Source organism: Sciurus vulgaris, assembly GCF_902686455.1.
Source record: "Sciurus vulgaris genome assembly, chromosome: 9".
Taxonomy (NCBI): domain Eukaryota; kingdom Metazoa; phylum Chordata; class Mammalia; order Rodentia; family Sciuridae; genus Sciurus; species Sciurus vulgaris.
In genome coordinates, this window is record NC_136469.1 from 22,444,778 (window position 1) to 22,464,581 (window position 19,804).

A 19,804-nucleotide genomic window follows, 5' to 3' on the forward strand; every position below is an offset into this window, starting at 1 on the left:
AATTGAGAACTCATGGAGGGAGGATGGAGAGAATATGATCCAGATTCCCAATATACATCTGTTGGGAAGTGGGAAAGGCAGACTAGAAATAGTTGTATCCACACTCAAGAATACAGATCTTGAGAGCCGTTGGTCTTGGGTTCCAGCCTTGCGCGCCTCCGGACTTTCAGCCTTAGCCGCGACGGCTTGAGTCAACAACTCTCTCTGGCAAAGCGAGTGCTGAGGTTGCTGCTCTCACTAAAGGGATGCGTTGGACGCTGGGCAATGCCCTTGGTGATGCACTGGGGTGGGGGGGGGGGCACCCCGCCCCACCCCCGCCTTGGATGCAGACCCCACTGCCTTCAACATTTTAGAAGATCCGAAAGTGACTTTACTGAGTAAGTCATGCGAAACACGCACTGAGCTGTGTGCTTTCCGTGCTTTTATTCAACAAACCATTCTCATAGTTCCTGTGAGATCGGAATTATTTAGCCTTGTTCTGCAGAGGAGGAACTCCATCAACAAACTCAATAAAAATTTCATCATGGAGGAGGAGATGACTTTAAATCAGAAAGTATTCAAAAGAAGGGGCATCTTTCTTTAGGTGGAATTCTTTCTGCCTTTCTTTTGTAGAGCACTTGGTAGTTTTTATTGCTTTTTCATTATTCTTTGTAGATTAATTTGTTGATGTAATGATTTGGATGTGCGGTATCCCCCAAAAGCTCACATGTGAGACAATGCAAGAAGGTTTGGAAGAGAAATGATTGGGCAAAAGCCCTAACCTAATCAGTGAATTAGTCCCTGATGGGATTAATTGAGTGGTAACTGAGGCAGGTAGAGTGTGGCTGGAGGAAATGATTCATTGGGGGCATGGCTTTGGAGTATGTATTTGTCTGGGTAGTGGAGACTTTGTTTCCTGATCACCACGTGAGTTGCTTCCCTCTCCCACACTCTTCCACCATGATGTTCTGCCTCATCTGGATCCTTGGGGAATGGAGCCAGCCTTCTATGGACTCTGAAAGTGTGAGCCATCCAATGAACTTTTCCTCCTCTACAATTGTTCTGGGTGTGTCCTTAAGTCAGCAATGAAAAAGCGAACTGAAAGTTGATTACATGTCAAACTCCCCTTTGAAAGCTACTTCAAAGTTGAGATCTTGTGTTGACTTTTCAGTATGCTGCTTATCCGCTCAACTTGAATTCATTAAGCACTGCATGATGGCCAGGGATTGCGATGGGCACTGAGGATTCAGTGGTGCACACTTGCTCCAGACAAGTAAAAGGACACAATAATGCTAGGATAGGGTTGGTTCTATGAGAGAACCAGTGGTGTAGGTATAGGTGTAGGTGAGAGAGAAGGATGGTCACTATATGGTTCCAGATAGCTATACTGGACAGTGACAAGAGATGAGTGAAGGAAGGGTTTTTAAAGCTTTTGCTATAAAGGACCAAATGGTAATATTTTAGGTCTGGTGGCCCAATGCTTGGTCACCACTCCTCAACTTGTAACTCAAAAGCATCCATAGACAGCCCTAATGGACAGGACTGTGTTTCAAAAAACTTTAATAGACACTGAAATTTGAATTTCATGTACAATAATACCCCTTTTCTATGAGGGCTATGTTTCAAGACTTGTACTGGGTGTGGATTAGTCAGTGAATAGTACCAAACCATATATGTCCTATTTCCCCCCCATACATACATACATACATATGGCAAAGTTTAATGATAATTCGGCACAATTAAGACTAACAACCAGGTGACAGTGGTGGCCCACTCCTGTAATCTCTGACTCAGGAGGCTGAGGCAGAAGCATCACCAATTCAAGGCCAGCCTGGGCAACTTAAGGAGACCCGGTCTCAAGATTAAAAAAAAAAAATTGTAATGAAAACTATCACATACTCGAAAGTTACGTGAATGTGGTCTCTCATACAGAATATTCTACAGTACTTACCCCATTTCTTGTGATGATGTGAGGTGATACAGAGCTTAGGTGATGAAGTGAGGTGAGTCAAAGAGGTGTTGACAGACCACTGCTGGCTGACAACTGATTCCAGAATTTTGTGTATGTGTGTGGTGGGGTGCGGACCTCAGAGACAAATATGAACACAGGGAAACATATTTTACTAGTAGTTCGAGAAACTCAGACTTGGAGTAGTAGTGGCTCATTAAAATAAAAAGAGGACTTTAATAGCTGAGTTATGTCCACTAACAATTTAAATCAGGTAAGAGGGCGTGTTAGGGCAAGCGGAAGGAGGAGAAGCGCTTATAGCGCCGGGAGGGGTGCGGGAGATGGGGTTGGACCCAGGGCTGAGGCTGGCCCCTCCCGCCTCGGGGGATCACGCCCAGGACCGCCGCGGCAGTGGTTAGGAGCACAGGAGACGTCTCCGCTTCCAGTTACAACGTAGGGATCACCACAAATACAGCCGCTACCGAGGGCTACCGAAGCATTACGGCATTACCTCTCCTATCAGCTTAGCGGCTCCCAAGGAGACTGCATACTTACACAGAAACTAATTGAGACTCTGAAGCCCTTGGGGTTTTTGAAGAGGAAGAGGAGCTGCAGCGCAGGAGTTTAATTTGAGGAAAATTAACTTGATCAAAGTGGATACGAGAAATCAGTGAAAGCAAGAATCTTCCACAATCTGAAATTGGAAATGTTGGAGGAAAAATTTTGCATTTGGATCTTACAGATTAGGAGAATATAAAAGGTGCCAATATTGATACGTTGTGTGTTGCACCAAGACATGTTGATCGAAGTGACTTTTTCACCTCGTTTTATGATAAACTGAAATTACAAGAAGTTAAAGTTTTAAGAGCTGTCGAACCATTTGTACCAGTTATCAAACTCTGTTTGATGGGATAGAGATTGATATTTTCATTTATCTTTTTTTTTTTTTTTTTTTTTTTTTTCTTTTTTCTTTGCTGTGCTGGGGATTGAACCCAGGGCCTTATGCTTGCAAGGCAAGCACTCTACCCACTGAACCATATCCCCAGCCAGAGATTGATATTTTGTTTGCAAGATGAGCACTGCAGACTATTCCAGAGCTTTGGACCTATGAGATGACAGTCTACTTAAAAATTTAGATATCGGATGCGTAAGAAGTCTTAATGGTTGCGGAGGAATGGGTGAAATTTTACACCTCATACTAAACATTGGCAAATTCAGGTTAACTCGAGAGCTAACAAACTGTGGGCCAAGCACCACAACATGTATTCCAACATATTAGGTTTCTCCCGTAGTGTTTCCTGGGCTATGCTAGTAGCAGAAAGAACTTGCCAGCTTTATTCAAATGCAATAGCATCGACACTTGTACACAAAGTTTTCTTGGTATTCTCTAAATGGTATGTGTTCAGATTATATTAAAATAAAATTGATTATAGACACCTAAAAAAAAAAAAAAAAGAATACAGATCTTCTCTGATGGACTGGTCAAAAGGGAGATAGCCCACTATTTATTTCCCAGATTAGAACCCAGAATACTTCTAAACCCATTTTCCGCCTCCCTACACCTACAAAAAAGGAAAGAAAGAATCCTATAGTTTAGAGACTGTATGGTTCTTATGAAGAAGCACCTTTATGTGTATACTTTATAGCATATTAAGGTGTGAAAAACCAGTGCTTTTTAAAAAAATTTGGTAAAATACATACAACATACAATTTACCATTCTATTTTTAAGAATACATTCACATGTATTAAGAACATTCACATTATTGTGTAACCATGACCACCATCCATCTCCAGGACTTTTTCATCTTTCCCAACTGAAACTCTTCATTCTCCCTCCTAGCTGAACACTGGCCACCACTGTCTGCTTTCTGTCTCTGAAATTGACTACTCTCAGTACCTCATATAAGTGGAATTGTACCGTATTTGTCCCTTGGTGGATGGCTTGTTTCGCTGAGCGTCGTGTCCAACTTTATACTTCTGCATGTTCATATTTATTTTTCCCAGCATCATTTACTGAAAACATTACTTTTTTGTATGTAGTAAAAAGCCAAACCATTGTTTTATTCACTTGATGCACCATAGGAAAGTTAACTGCAGATATTAAATGCATACATCAAAAAGTTCATTTGAGACATCAGTAAGCTTTGCTGGTCAGAGTAGAAGATCATCCTGTGATAACCGAATACATTTTTTAGAGGGTGTACTTATAAAATTGGTTTAATAAATGTGTATCTTCTTGAAATTTTTCTCTCCAATTAATACTAAATAGCTATTTTGATTTTTCCTAGGCATGGAAGAGGAGGTGGTTTGTGTTACGCAGTGGCCGTTTGACTGGAGATCCAGATGTCTTGGAGTATTACAAAAATGATCACGCCAAGAAGCCCATCCGTATCATCGATTTAAATTTATGTCAGCAAGTCGATGCTGGATTGACATTTAACAAAAAGGAGTTTGAAAACAGCTACATTTTTGATATCAACACTATTGACCGGATTTTCTACCTGGTAGCAGACAGCGAGGAGGAGATGAATAAGTGGGTCCGCTGTATTTGTGATATCTGTGGGTTTAATCCTACAGAAGAAGGTAAGTCCAAGATTTTATTATCCAACTTCAGTTCTCCTTTTTTCTTTTCTTTTTTTTTTTTTTGCTGCGTATTTAGAGGTGCCATAGAACTCCTTGTTAATTCATTTATGTGCTACAGTGTTTCATTTTACCATAGGAAACTGACATTTGGGGAAATCATGGAACTCTTCCTTAATCCATAGGAGAGAAACTTTTTTTTACAGGTTTGAGAGAGAGAGAGATTTAACAATCATTGCGGGGCAGTGTATAAGTAATTGGCCTGAGGAAGAAGGTGTCAGGAGGACAATCTTAAGTGCATTTATTGAGTTTTGACATGAGTCTTAAGTTGACCATTTAACAGTGTGGATATTTGACTATGTTTGTCCTATTAAAATGTCAAAAGTTTTATGTTTCAACCCAGTTCTTTAGGCATTATTTTCAAAACCACTTTGGTTTTAAAGTTATGAAATAGCCAAGGTGATTGTAAATACCTACAAAAAACAAGTGAGAATCAAGAACAAAACACAGTGGAAAAAAATACCAAATAAGTGGGTTTACTTCTTACAGGTACTAAGAGCACAGAGAAAGAAAGAGGGGGCTCAGGGTTTGAGTAGGCAGGAGTAGAAACAGTTTCCCGGGGGGAGAAGAATTGGCAGCTGTAGGCTTTGAAGTCAGTAGTGTCTCCATATGGGTGGAAGTGGAGCACACAGCCCTCTAGATTCAGGCACCTGGGAAAGAACGAACTCCTAGGTGAAACAGGATCATACTTGACTGAGCAGAAGGGTCATGGGTAAAAGAGGCAAAGGGATAGCTGCTTTCAGATCTTGACTTTCCTGGAAAGAGCCAAGCTGAGTGAGTAGGGGTCTCACATGAAGTCTTGTTCAGGAACTCGCAGAGCTATCTGACCACTTATTCCCTGTCTGCTTCTCTTCCTTTTTAAACATGCACTCAGAACCTGTATAGGGGACTTTAGTATAGATTTAGTATTGTAAGCCAAGAATCAGAAATGAAGGTGTCCTAAGGTCTTCAACCTTAGTGTCTTCAAGGTTATCTAGTTGTCCCCCTGTGTCCCTGGGGGGTGCATTCCAAGATCCCCCAGTGGATGCCTGAAGCACTTGTTCAGGACACTACTGAGGATACCATCAGACCCTACATATAAATGTTTTCTTCCTGTGCATGAATATGTATGATGAAGTTTAATTTTCAGGCTTTGATTGTGTTGCAAAGTTACTAAATATGTTCAGTGGTTGAATACCCCTGAGTTCAATCTCTGGTACCCAAAAAAAAAAAAAAAAAAGAGTAAGTGGGCATGGGCTGTTAGTTCTACCTCTGGTTAAGCATCTTTTCCTTCTTGTTCACAGATAGAGTCTATATTTGAGTGCCATGGAGGATTTTAAAGTTGATTTCACAAACAAGATAGGTCTCTTTATAATGGTTGTTTAACAGCTAGTAAGTCATGATGATTGTTAGACACCACATTAGTTTTATTGTGATGGATTTTCTGTTTAAATAATTTGTCATCTTATAATCATTTTGTTGTTACTATTGTTCCTTTTCCCTGCTACTTTTCAATTTGGAATTTGTTTGGGTGACCTAAGAGCAGAATTCCATCTCCATTGTTGCCTGTGTAGATTGAGCTGTCTGCAAGGCTGAATAGAAGTGTTCTTCCATGTTTCTTTGTTCTTTTTATAATCCTCCAAAATATACTTAACAAAGGAAAGGAGATGCTGTCTTAGAGGATGTACATTCTGTCAAGGAAGGTGAATATCTAGTTTTTGGAAGCCTATTCAGTATTGGGTAGAGTCGAGAACTCCCAAGATAAGAATTTCTAAATGCTTGTGTCTGGGATTAATTTTGCAAGTTTTAAGGCACCGAGTCTGATTTGTTTGACCAACTTAAAATGTTTCTTACCGTCCAGGAGGTAAATGAACAAGCAATCAGATCTGGGAAGAAGAACTTTAGTTCCTAAAGTTCTAAAGTAGAACTTTCTACTTTAGAAAATGGATTCATTAGTTCACCATTGCTAACACTCCACTAGGCTCTAGGTGTTTGTTCAGCACACACATATTAGGTGACTTGTTAGCTGGACAAATGGTAAACCTCACTGACATGAAACTGAGCATCTAGTGGGAAAGGATTCATTATAAGCAGTGTCTAAAATAATGCATTGCAGTTGATGTGTGCAAGTTCATGTTGTGTGTGTGTGTGTGTGTGTGTGTGTACAATCTAGTAGATGATCCAGGAACTATAATACCTACTGGTAAGTGCCCTGCAAAGAAAGGAATAGATAAACATTGATGGTAGCAGCTCCTAATTTAGTCCTGAGGGTCAGGAGAAGCTGAGGTAGTTTTAAATTGCTCCGTGAATATCACTGATAATGTATTGAGAACTTTGTTTTTGTATTTAGTGAAACATTTCATCAATTTTAAAAGTCAGAATCACTGGGTCACAATGTCTGTTTTCACTTTATAAACCTTCTACCAGTAGAGGGAGGGGTGAAGTTTTAAAATTAAGAGCTTCAGTGAACTTTTTGGTGGCAAAACTCCCTAGTCCTTACAAAACACATTAGAAGTATATTTAGGTTGAATGAAACTCTTTATTTGTGAACCTTTTATTTTCACAATATACATAAAGGGTGAGAAGGTGTAATCAGTCAGGTTTGATATGTGTGGTTGTGACTTAGTTACCAAGGGCAACTGTGCAAATCACATATCATTTTTATCTGTTCATTAAGATAAGCCCCTAAGGACTGTAATTTGCCAATACTTTCTACATTTATTTCACGAGCTATATCTAAATATAACTGCATTTGTGTTTTAGATTCTATTATTTAAATTTTTTTGAGCTTAATTTTGGCCATTTCCCCCAAATAGCCATAATTAGAACTGTCTTCATATATGTATGTGTATATATATATTTATATTTATGCGAATATATATACATATTCATATATATATATATATTGTGTGTGTTGCTGGGGATTTGAACCTAGGGCCTTGTGCCTACGAGGCAAGCACTCTACCTACTGAGCTATATCCCCAGTCCCTGTCTTCATATATTATAGTGAAGTATATGTTGAGCTTCTTGGAATAAATTTGTGAAAAGTGAACTGTTCTTCATTATGTAGCATCATAACCAAGTATATTTCATTGTTCTCTACAGCTTGGGTTTTTAATGCATAGTAGCTAAACTGCAAAAAGGCTTTAAAATTAACTACTGTACTTCCTTATGCATTTGTAGCAGTAGACTAAATACGTTTTGAAAAAAAAAAAAATTAGCCTACCATGAGGAAGGCCTTGAGTTCAATCCCTGACACCACACATGCACAAAATTAATCAATAAAATAAGATCTCAATATTTGTCTGAAATTTTAAATAGCAACAAATTGCTATAGTCCTTTGTAATTGTATTCATACAGTTTACTATAAGGTAAGAATAAAAAATATCTTTGTTCTTCCATTAACCTTATTACCTGGTTCATAATCTCTGTTTTCCAGCTAGACCTCTCTGCCCATCACTGAACAGTGTAGGTGTTTTTGTTTTTACCCAGATCTGTCTCCTGAGCCCTGTGTTCTTCCCGTTTTGGAGGGCTGAATGTGCTCCCACTTTTGGCTCGAAAAGTGGATGATAATATGAGATGATTTTCTTCACCGTGCTAGTTTCAGACCAGATGTGGGAAAAAGTAGACTGTGCCTGGATATCGGTCTGAGAAAATAACTGTCCACAATCCCTATGAGAATAACTAGTTTTCCCCTGAAAACAAAAGGAAAGGGGAAAAATCTGACCTGTGTTTTGATTCCAGGAACCTCTCAAAATATCGTTACCATGTTATTTCCGCTGCCCCAGGTGACCACTGCTATTATTGAATACTCAAAGTGCTGGCAGCCTGTATCTGTTTTTAAATTCGAGCTTATTGAACTGTGTGTGGTTCCTCTGAATGCTTTTCTTCAGTAGATTTGAGGGTAGAAACTAATTTCTTTTGTTTTTCTTGGAAATGTGCTGATTTATTTTTATTTCCACACCACCAAGGTGGAAGCTGTTAAATCTGCTAAACAAGTCCTGGGAAGCACAGCCCAAGGGCTATAGGAAGCTCACTTGCTTCTCTAATGGCCTCGGGGCTAATTTTAGGATGCAAGATTAGAAAGTTGCCTATGAGTTGCTTTTTTCAAAATGCCCAGATTATAATGGCTTAATTTTTTTTTTAAAGTGCAGTTCTCAGTTTTGATATGCTTCCTGATAGAATAGACATAAACATTTAAGAATATGTGTACACTTCCTTTCCTATGAAGCAGTTGTTTTCAGGGACTTTTACATTTCTTTTTATTTACTTTTTATTAGGATTCAAATTACCACTATGCTAGGTATAGATCTTAAATGTACTGTTCAAAATAGTTTTATGTATCTGTGTCTACACATAGAGATATCTGTATAGCTGCCCCTGTATTAAGAAATAGAACATTTGCACGCCCCTGAAAGTTTTCTTTCTGTCTCTTCTCAGTAGAGCCCCCACCCAAATGTATTTCTTTTTCTTTTGCTTTGACCACCATCCATTCTTTTCGCCTATTCTTTCATTTCTTTTTTTCTTTTTTTGTGTTCCTGGGCACTGAACCCAGGGCCTCACACATGCTCCCTACCACTGAGCTGTATTCCCGACTCTTTCTTATTTTTTATTTTGAGACAGAATCTTGCTAAGTTGTGAGACTTTGCTCAAACTTGGAATTCTCCTGCCTCAGCCTCCCAAGTAGCTGGAATTATAAGCATGCATCACCATACTTGACTATTACCTATTCTTTTTTTTCTTTTTTGCCTTTGGTACCAGGAATTGAACCAGGGGCACTGAACCACTGAACCACCGAACCACATCCCCAGTCCTTTTTTTAATTTCTTGAACTTTGTGCAACAGAACCATTGAGTTTGACTTCTTTTTTCTAGTATTAAGTCCATGAAACTCATCCAGGTTATAGCATATACGCATTTCATCTCTTGCAGCATTCTGTTGTGCTAATACCACACTTTATGGACCTATTTGAATGCTGAAGAACATTTGGGTTATCTTCAGTTTCTAATTAATATGGCTGCAGATAAAATTCTTCTATGTGTCTTTTTTTTTTTGTCCTGGGAATTGAACCCAGGGGTGCTAAACTACTGAGCCACATCTCCAGTCCCCTTTTATAATTTTTTATTTTGAGACAGGGTCTCACTAAGTCCCTAGGGCCTCACTAACTTGCTGAAGTTGATCTTGAATTTGCCTCTTGAGTCACTGGGATTACACCATGCCCAGATTACATGTCCTTTGATAGACACTGACGTCTAGTTATTTCTTTGGGTATATGCCCATGAGTGGAAATGCTGCATCCTAGGATAGCTATATATTCAACTCCAGTAGATTAGTTCTTCAAAGTTATTGTGCTGCTTGCTTTCCTACCAGCAGCCTATGAGAACTCAATTATTGCACATTCTCAACAACATTTGTTTCAGTCAGCCATTAATCTCAGCCATTCTGTGGGTATGCAGTGATATCCACGGCTTTAATTCACATGTGCTTGAGGACTAATTCAACCAAAGTTTGAGTTTGTTTATTTTTTTGAGTTTGTTTGTTTGTTTTCTGTTTTATTACACACTGTCAAGCTTCTGTCCCTGGGATCTTGGTTCAGTGGGTGTCCTGTGTTGGGGCCCAGGCACCTAGATCTCTAAAATATCCCCAAGCGATTCTGTTGCCATCATACCTCTGGTTGAGAATTATGGCACGTGTCAGCATTTCCTAAGGATTTGAAGTCCCAAAGAATGTTCTCGCAGTCTATTAAAGAGAGAGTTATGGCAAATAAGAACTTTTTTTTTTTTCTACTTGACATATTAAATATATTGTGTAATAACTAAAGCTTTAATAGTTGATTCAATAAGCTGAAGAAACAGCAGTCGGCTTCACCAACAGTTCCTACTACTGCTTCTTGTTGCTGTCCACTTGTCAGATTTACCTTTATAAAATGTTCTTCCATAAAAATGGTGTATTCAGAAGTGAGAAGATGGTTATATTAGTACTGTGATAATGAATACTCTTTATAGACTCTTATTTGCCAAGTGAGATATAGATCTGTTCAAAATACTTTTCTAATAGAAAAGTTTTACAGCACACCAGATCAATCAGTAATCCACAGATACAGAATAACCTGGACCTATTTACTATTAATTATGATCATAAAAGTAAAACTTTTACAGTGGAAATAAAACATATTATATCAGCATAGAGCCCACCTTCAGGGAAAACACTCTCCTCTGATCTCACAAGAACACTAGCAGCTCCACAGTTTTGTGACTGCATACTCAGATACAATACGTTAGTGGCTAAAAAAAATTAGCAGATGCCATCAACTTTGCAACATTGTGCTTTACCGAGAAAGAGAGAATTATTTCCTACTTGTGTCATTTCATTTTGTTAAATAAGTCATTCTTTGGAATATTTAGAAGCATTCTCTAGGTTCCCTAACTGCTTGAGGGACACTCACAGCAGACATTATGGCTTCAGGTAGGATAAAACTGAGGCTGAGGGAGGAGTCGTGTGAACCAGTTTCTTATTTTTTGGATCTCATCAGATCACAGTCTGCTTCTCTCCACTGAAAATCTGTTCAGTGAAAGACTTTCCTTAGCAATATTTATTAGCTTTCTAAGTAAATTTCCATTAGGACTTCGCTCCCGGAGCTTATTAGGCCTTTAATGAATGTTAATTATACTCTTCACGTCTTCCGAATTAGGAAGTGGGAAATTATTTTACACGCTTAAGCAAACCCTAAACCAATGTTTGGTTCTTAGAAGCTTGATATTTGCCTTACTTAGAGCAGTGATTCAGAAGGTGAGCAAGGAGGAAAGCAGAATGGCCTGTTCCATTTCTTGTGGTGGAGAGGTAGGTACAAGTCAGCATGTTTATAAGGAGAACAGAAGTTTGTTTTTCCCAGACCAGTCATTTAATCACAGGCAGAAATTTTCTGTTAGAGAATATTTAGATACTGTGCATTGCTTGTATCAAAATATGCAGAGCTGAGCTACAGTCAATGAACATGAGTGAAAAGATCCCAGAGACCAATATGTTGAAGATGGTGTGTTATCTGAGCCCAAGCAGCAGGGTGGCCCCTGGGCCCTGTTGAAGTCCTGTGTGTGCCAGGGCCTGGGAGGGCACTTTTAATGGATGCTGAAGGGTCTTTTCTTTCATGAGCTTGCTAGTAAACATCTTGGGAATTTTTCCTCTAGCTCTTGCCTCTTTTATGCAACATCCATTAATTTTTTTTTTTTTTTTTTTTTTGCGGTACCGGGGATCGAACACAGGGACTTGTGCTTGCAAGGCAAGCACTCTACCAGCTGAGCTATCTCCGCAGCCCTTAGCTCTTGCCTCTTTTAATCTTCATGCATTGTAAAACAAGAAACTTTTGAAAAAGGAACCTTTGAATCGCAGGCCTCTTAAGAGGTTAAATGCTCTGATCATTCACAGGTAGGAGACATGGAAGGTTGGAAATGAGGTGGTCCCATTGTGTTAATAAAACAAGGTCAGATTGTGATTTCCTGGCTGGGTGATTTTCTTTTCTCACTTAAGATGAATCACTCAATTCATTTAGGGTTTAGCCATCAAATTTAGAAAAAGTATTAAAGGAAAAGTGTATCTATAAAAACAGTCACTAGAATTCACATGATTATATTTATGGAGTGAAGTATTGTCAGTGTTTAGTTTTATTTTGTTTTGGTGAGAGCTAAAAATGGAGCTAGATTTGTCAATTTTACTATGCCTCTACTGTACAGGAAGAGAAGCATATAAAATACACTTGCGGGTACAACCTGTAGGATACATTTAAGTGCCTTCTCCTCTCTTTCTTCCTAGTGTTGTATATCTTTTCTTAAGCTTGTCTTTAAAAGGTAGGTATTTTTCATGACTCTCTTAAGTCCAGGGGGATTTACTCTGAGTCACTGTTTAATCTCTGGCATTTTAAATCTCCTCGAATTAAATCTGTGTATTCACAACTGAATCAGAAGAGTGAAACCTTTCAGAAGGTATCTTACATGCGTTGCTTGGTAATCAGCCTAGGTTGTCAGGCATGACAAGAGTTTGTGAGTATCTACTGAAATTATGACATTATGTCATTATAAAAATGTCCAATAATTTATTCTTACCATTTCTGTTCTTATCTTTCATAAAAAGAAAGAATATTAATTAACTCCTGGCATAAGGTGTTAGAGTTTGTAAGGTAAACCTGTGGGAAGACTTGATCTTACCTGGAGTATCACAAGGATTAAAAAAAAAAAAAAAAAAAAAGTCGGAATTAGCTCAACCCCTGTTTACTCAGGCCGTATTCTCTAATTGAAAGTTTTCAGATCTTGGGAGCATCTGGAAGGGCTCATAGAGTTCTTCAGAAGCAGATTCTAAACTGGACGTGCAGGCAAACAGGTCTTGCAGAGTTGGAAGTGCCCCTGGTGCTAATCTCTTCCCGTTTGACAGAGAGGTGTTCAGAGAGTTTCTACCTGAGATTAAAACATTTTTTTTTTCTGGCATCTATTTCTGAACCTGTTCTGTTTGCTGTTGGGAGTCACTACTGGAGACACAGTTACTTCAGACCTCACAATTAGGATCTGACCTTCAACACCTAAGAGAGAGAATTGTAAAATGAGCTACATAGACATGTCTGTGGTGTTTATGTGAATATTACAGTTAGATACATAAAGACATTATCAGAAGCAAGTATCTAGAGAAGACAGTTGATGTTGAGCCCTTCTCTGGTGAATGCACAGGTCAGGTGACCTGCTTTTGATCCCATTTGATAGAACGTTTATCCCCTTACCATTTTTAGCATCTTGTACTTAATGTTTTGTTGTGAAAAATGTCAATTTTAACTCAGTCTTTTCTGTTCAAACATACACAGGCAACAAACAAATTTGTTTATTTATGTCTGGAACGTTTGCCTTTTTAAAGGTTATTTATAGCTTTGTATTCCTAACCAAACTCACAGAGCATATTCCTTCTGGGCCCTTAAAATTATACTTGGTTATGTCAGTAATTACAGAGGGATTTTATTTCTAGTTTTTCAACTTGTTTTCAAATTACCTCCTTCTACACAACTTAGCTATTTTCATGTGTCTTTTCAGAACATGGTTAAGGGTTTAATAAAGTACTTCTCCACTTCCCTGAAAATACTCCCGGTGTCCACAACTGGCAGAGGAGGCCCTGAGCTGAGGGACAGGGTGAGGCCTTAAAGAAGCCCTTTCCCTGGACATGAACAGAATCATCCGTCTCAGAATTAAAACTACTTCTCCCTAGTTTTGTGAGCAATAGAAAGAAAAGAATGAGCAATAAAGTAAACGTAGGAGGAAGAGGCCCTGGTACTCGGCAGCAGGGGCCTGTGAAAACTGTCACCAAACAGGTCTCCAGCTTAGGAAGCACCGTGTTGGCTATTGGGGGGAAAAACCTGTCTCTCAGGCTGGGGTTTTGGCTGTGCCCAAACACTTGCCTGGCATGCACAAGGCCCTGGGTTTTGTTCCCTGGCACCCCAAATAAATAAGTAATCTGTCTCTTCTGCTAAGATTGTAAAACAGCCATAAACCTAAAGATTGTCTAAGTCAAGGTGAATGGTGCCTGTTTTTAGAGCCCCTGGTACATTTTCAATCTCTGAGGTGAACCAATCACTTCCTAAATGTTTCCATTCAGTAAGGAGTCATTTGTTTTAACTGACTGTGTCTCGGTTTATTCTGTCTTGGTGTGTCGAAACAATTTCACTCCAAACTTTAAAGTAGCTTTGCTTAACAGCAGCAGAAAAAAATCCTTAAAATGTGATGGACAGTGAGAGTCGAACTTTGGCATTGCAGATCCCGTGAAGCCACCTGGCGGCTCCCTACAAGCACCAGCTGATTCACCTTTCGCTATAAATACGGCACCACCATCCGCCCAGGTGGATGCATCTTCCACAGCTCTACCTCCTTCCTATCAGCTAATCAGCCTTCCACCACACCCGGAAACTCTTGCCATCCAGGAGGATCCTCAAGACTACCTCTTGCTGATCAACTGTCAAAGCAAGAAGCCCGAACCCACCAGGTAAGTCGTTTGTTTCTCTGTGCGTGTACGTGGCTGTGTCTTTGTGTGTGTGTGTGTATATATACATTTTAAAATCTTATCTTTAAACTTTTCAACCTTGACTTGAGGGCTTAAAAGAAGCCATCTCCATAGGCTTATCTGGTAGCATTATATTTCAGGCCTATATTCCTCTATTAATGATTTCTGATATTCAGGAGGTTTTGTTGAAGAAACACAACCCGAGCCATCTTTGGAGTCTTGTACCTCTGAGACTCTTGTGGAGATCAGGCTGTTTCAGTCTTTTTTAGAGACTCACAGTATTACTTGCTTAACAGAGTGCACTGATTTATAAATGGTGATCTTGCTCCATTTCTTATGTGATTATAAACCAGCCAAGGGTCATCTTTTGTTTCTGAAGAAGGAGAGGAATACCTACTACTAGAAGATTTTGAAAGCAAAACGATTCCATTGCAGTGAGTGTGTTGTAGTTGTTTTGGATCCGTGTGAGAAATTAATCATACAGGTAAAATCCCAATATGGCAGATTCTATGGAATTATAAAAATTGGGGTTTAGATATTGATGAGATTAAATGTTCTGCTTAAAGCAGTGAAACTTTCAAATTTTTATACCTCATAGGGAAGCAGCACTTACCCCAAGCCTTGACCTGTCAAATTTTTAAGTAGACAGAAATATATGGGGTGCACAGCTTGACCGCAGGGGCCGTAAATCCTTGCCCAAGCCCTAGGTACCCGGCCATCTCCCTCCCTACTCCCACATGCATCCCTTTCCTCTTACAAGCCATAAGATCATTTTAATTTGACCTTCCTTGACCTTTGATGTCAAGTGGTTGGAAACTTGAAGTGCAAGAGGGAGTTGGAGGGGCAATTGTTTTACTATTTAAAAAGAAGCAGGAAAACAATTTCTGCCATGAACATCTACGTGCCCATTAGTGATATCACCCTCAAGTGGGGTGACTTGCATAATGAATGCGAAGGTGTTTTTCAAAGAGTTGTAAGTTATTAAGCCTTATTACTTTTATGACATAAAAAGCGATTATTACTGGACCAAAGCACTTGTTAACAAAAAAAATTTAAGTAGAATTTGTTAAAATCCACATAATAGTTTCTGTGAACTATTTCCCGAGGTGACAGTAAGCCTCTCACAAACGTTCCAAAGATGGTTTTCTGTATATTTGTTGTAATGGGATTTTACCTGTAAGAGCAAGAAAATTTTATGAATCAACACTAGTTAATAATATCCAATTCTAACTTGATTGTGCTTGTTTGCTGTGAGAATTTAAAATTACACACTTGCGATTTTGTTCCCTGTGTTACTAACGAAGATTTTACTTCTGGAGATTCCCTGTTACTTTCCAATAGCACTTTTTTATATATCTTTATTTATTTGTATGTGGCGCTGAGGATCAAACCCAGTGTCTCACATGCACAAGGTGCGTGCTCCACCTCTGAGCCCCAATCCCAGCTTTTCAATATCATTTTTTTAAAGCCAACAGCTAATCAACAGGTGTCAGAACCTTTTTTTTCCCTTACATTAGTGTCTTTCATTAATTCCTCTGGTTTCATGGTTTTCCTGTTGCAGTAGAAATTATGCTTCCAGTCATCACCCAGATATATTTTGCCATCAGTATTTTGCAAAAGTGACAGTTAAATAACAATAGTGCCCACTATTACGCTAGGTGCTGTGAAGGTGCAAACCAATTGTGTAAGACACAGTCCCCTCAGATACAGTCGCCTTTGGAGTTTGCAAGTGAGGCTTATAAAGAAGTCCAAGAATACAAGCATTAAGCGTTTATACACGAAAACTCACGTTCATCCTGCAGTGCCCAGCTCAGACAAGTGCTCCTCCAGGAAGTATTTTCCCCAAACTTGGAGGTTAGATTAACTGTCTCTCTGAGTTTTTAATGCTTAAATGGTTTCACCTTATCTGTTTTATCATAGTATTGGAAATAGCTTGGTACTTTTATTTATTCTCCACTAAACAATAAGCGAGTCAGAGTAGGAAGCTTTGCTTACCACTAATTATACCCCTAACTTCTCTTAGCTCCTGCATTAATGCAAATTTTAGATTATGCAAATTTCAGAATATGCATAGGTGCATTAAAAATTCCACCAAGGGATGGTACAAGTGTTTTTAAGATGAAGAAAACAGTGAGAAGCTTCTTAGGAACAGCAGGGTTTGAACTGTACCTAGCTGGTATGAGAAAAGGAGCATATCATTAGCAATTGGTGCAAAAATTTCTAGGGGTAAAGGAGATGTGAGTGTGGTGGGAAGAAGAAGATGGAAGGAGAGCCTGCTTGGGAGAGATTTGGTTTGGGGACTAGGAAGACATGGAGCATGAAGTCAGGTTGTTTGTGACCTTGTAGTTCCATGGCCTATAGGGACCTAATAGGTTTTCCACTGAGGAAGTGAATAATATAAAAACTATATTTTGAAAATATTGATCTCATAGCAGCATGGTCTGATGGGTGGATTGGAAGAGGGAGACACCAGAGGGAAATCCAGTTAGGAAGGTTCAGTACTGTAGATGTCACCAGAATTATTTGAACCTAGATGTGGGGTGGTGGCAACGGAAACAGCGCAGGGCATAGATATGTGACTGGGAAGAAGGACTTCAGACTCGGTGACCAAGTGCTGAAGGGGGTCACGGGGGAATCAGGCTACTTGGGTTCTGAGCCTAGAGAATCTCGGATAAAGTCACTTCTTTCAGTAAGGTCAGGAAGGGTAGTCAATTTGAGAAATAAATTGAGTTTGGTTTGGGACCCATGAGCATACCAAGGATAACCAAGTAGAAATATCAGTTTGAAAATATGGGACTTGGGGTTTGGGGAGAATATAGGCATTGTCAGCGTTTATTTTTTTAAAATATTTTTTAGTTGTAGATGGATACAATATTTTATTTATTCATTTTTTTTAATGTGGTGCTAAGGATCAAACCCTGTGTCTCACATGTGCTAGGCAATTGCTGTACCACTGAGCCACAACCCTGGCCCCCATTGTCAGCATTTAGAGAAGAAAATAAATGTCTGAAAAACAGGATTTCTCTGGCAGCATGTGTGGTAAAGGACTAAAGGACTGGATTCCGTTGGCCATGCCTGTGTGGAAAGATGGGGGAAGAGCCAGTCACTGAAGAAAGGGGAATGATCATCGAGGGAGAAGGAAAACCAGTTTTGCACAGTATGGGTTCTCTGATACCCTGGGGCCAGAGTTCCAGTGAATAAATACACTCTCTAATGCCCTGTGGTACTAAGAAATTAGGGAAGATAAGCACTTTTTAAAAATCCCAAGTTATCTAAAGAAATTTTAAATTCCTGCAGGACTTTGGACAACATGTATAGGTAGTGAGGTGTCTTGTTTGTCACTAGGTGATAGCGTGCTTGTATGGTGAGCTCATGGCTTAAACCAATTTTGTGATATCTCAGAATGCAGAGGTGGAAAATGTACCCGAAGCAGAAATATTCTCAAGTGAGAAATCTCAAGGTTAATGCTTGTTTGGAGTTGATGAAGTCTACCTCGTGTATTTTGATCCTCTTAGAGGGTTGGCTGTGTATTTATGAAAGGACATTAAGAGTAGGGGAGGTACACAAGACCTATTAAGTTGCCAGTTCCTTGTGGGTCATGCTGCATTTCCTCAGTAGCAGGCAGGCATTCGGTGTTCAGTTTTGAGGAGTCAGAGATTTGCCACAGGCAGGTTCCAGAGCAGTGGATCAGCTTGATGAACTGGCAGGCCCCAGGTGTTGGCCTCTTCTTCATAGGAAAGCTGCTCCTTGTTTCTGTGCCTTCTTCATTTCCCTTTCCCAGACACTCTTAATGTCTGTCTGATTCAGGGCTTCAGGGACTGTGGCTTTTATGTGTGGATTTCATAGGTGGACTTGGGAACTCGGGCAGGTATAAGATGGGAATTAGTACGCTCCTGGTGGTTTGTGGTGGTGGTTTTCTTGTCTTGTAATCATAAAAAATAAAAAAAAAAAAAGTAAAGAACATTTGTGCTTCGAATCTATAGATCACACAGAAACAATCTAATGGGGGAAAAAAAAACAGATATTTTGATTGCTAAGCTCTGAATATGTTTACCAAAACTGTATTCTTATTCTTGACCATGTCATATTTTGTCATTAATAATTTTTATTCAGAACCCATGCCGATTCTGCAAAGTCCACCTCTTCTGAAACAGACTGCAATGATAACGTCCCTTCTCATAAAAATCCTGCTTCCTCCCAGAGCAAACATGGAGTGAATGGCTTTTTCCAGCAACAAATGATGTATGACTCTCCACCATCACGTGTTCCGTCTGTCTCTGTGGACTCCAGTCTTTACAATCTGCCCAGGAGTTACTCTCACGATGTTTTGCCAAAGGAGTCTCCTTCGAGTACTGAAGCAGATGGAGAACTCTATGTTTTTAATACCCCATCGGGGACGTCGAGTGTAGAGACTCAAATGAGGCACGTTTCTATTAGTTATGACATTCCTCCGACACCTGGTAATACTTACCAGATTCCACGGACATTTCCAGAAGGAACCTTGGGACAGACGTCCAAGCTAGACACTATTCCAGATACCCCTCCACCCCGGCCACCAAAACCACACCCAGCTCATGACCGATCTCCTGTGGAAACCTGTAGCATGCCACGCACTGCCTCAGACACTGACGGTAGTTACTGCGTTCCTACCACAGGGATGCCGCCATCACGTAGTAATACCATTTCCACCGTGGATTTGAACAAACTGCGAAAAGGTCAGCTTCAGTCAGCTTTTACTCTGTTACAGGTTAATGACAGAAAATCTGTTTTCCCAAATGATTGCTCTTCCCAGTGTAGTATGGTGTTAAATGGAAGCCCGTTTTTTCCTTCAGCTCTGCAGAAAGAGCTGATGTAGCCAAGATCTGAGAGTCTCAGTAGACGCGGGGGAGGCTGAGTGTGCATGAGTGTGTCTGTGCTCTGCTGGAAAGGAGCAAGCTGGAGCTTCTCACTTCTGGAGAAGATGGCCCTCGCCATGCCATCCTGCCTCAGGAAGGCAGTGTGTGCCTCTCTCCCACTTTCCCTGCATCCTGGGTGCATAGGCGCTTTGCTGAGACAGAAGCAGGAAATGAGCCAGTCACAAAGCCTCTCCAGGCTTACCCTTTCCTGTGTTTGTGTGCCATTATGGTCACTTCTGTGTCACATCTGGGTTCTGTTTCCTTCCTTCCTCTATGTTTTCATGTCATGTCTAGCAGGTGATCCTTCTGTTCCCATCAAGCCCTTTTGCGTCTCG

The 19,804-nt window shown here is 39.9% G+C and overlaps 1 protein-coding gene across 8 annotated transcripts in view; it reads left to right on the top strand.

The window, feature by feature from the left end:
- The window catches only part of GAB1 (GRB2 associated binding protein 1), a 119,231-nt gene that overhangs the window by 73,082 nt on the left and 26,345 nt on the right, over positions 1-19,804 (top strand). For 6 of the 8 annotated variants that reach the window (XM_079154137.1, XM_079154139.1, XM_079154144.1 and 3 more), the window contains exons 2-5: positions 4,217-4,511; positions 14,331-14,556; positions 14,928-15,008; positions 18,688-19,289. In XM_079154137.1, the coding sequence (XP_079010263.1) occupies positions 4,217-4,511; positions 14,331-14,556; positions 14,928-15,008; positions 18,688-19,289 (1,204 nt within the window). The remainder of the gene's footprint in view (positions 1-4,216; positions 4,512-14,330; positions 14,557-14,927; positions 15,009-18,687; positions 19,290-19,804) is intronic. The other 2 variants (XM_079154138.1, XM_079154140.1) reach the window with 1 other exon arrangement.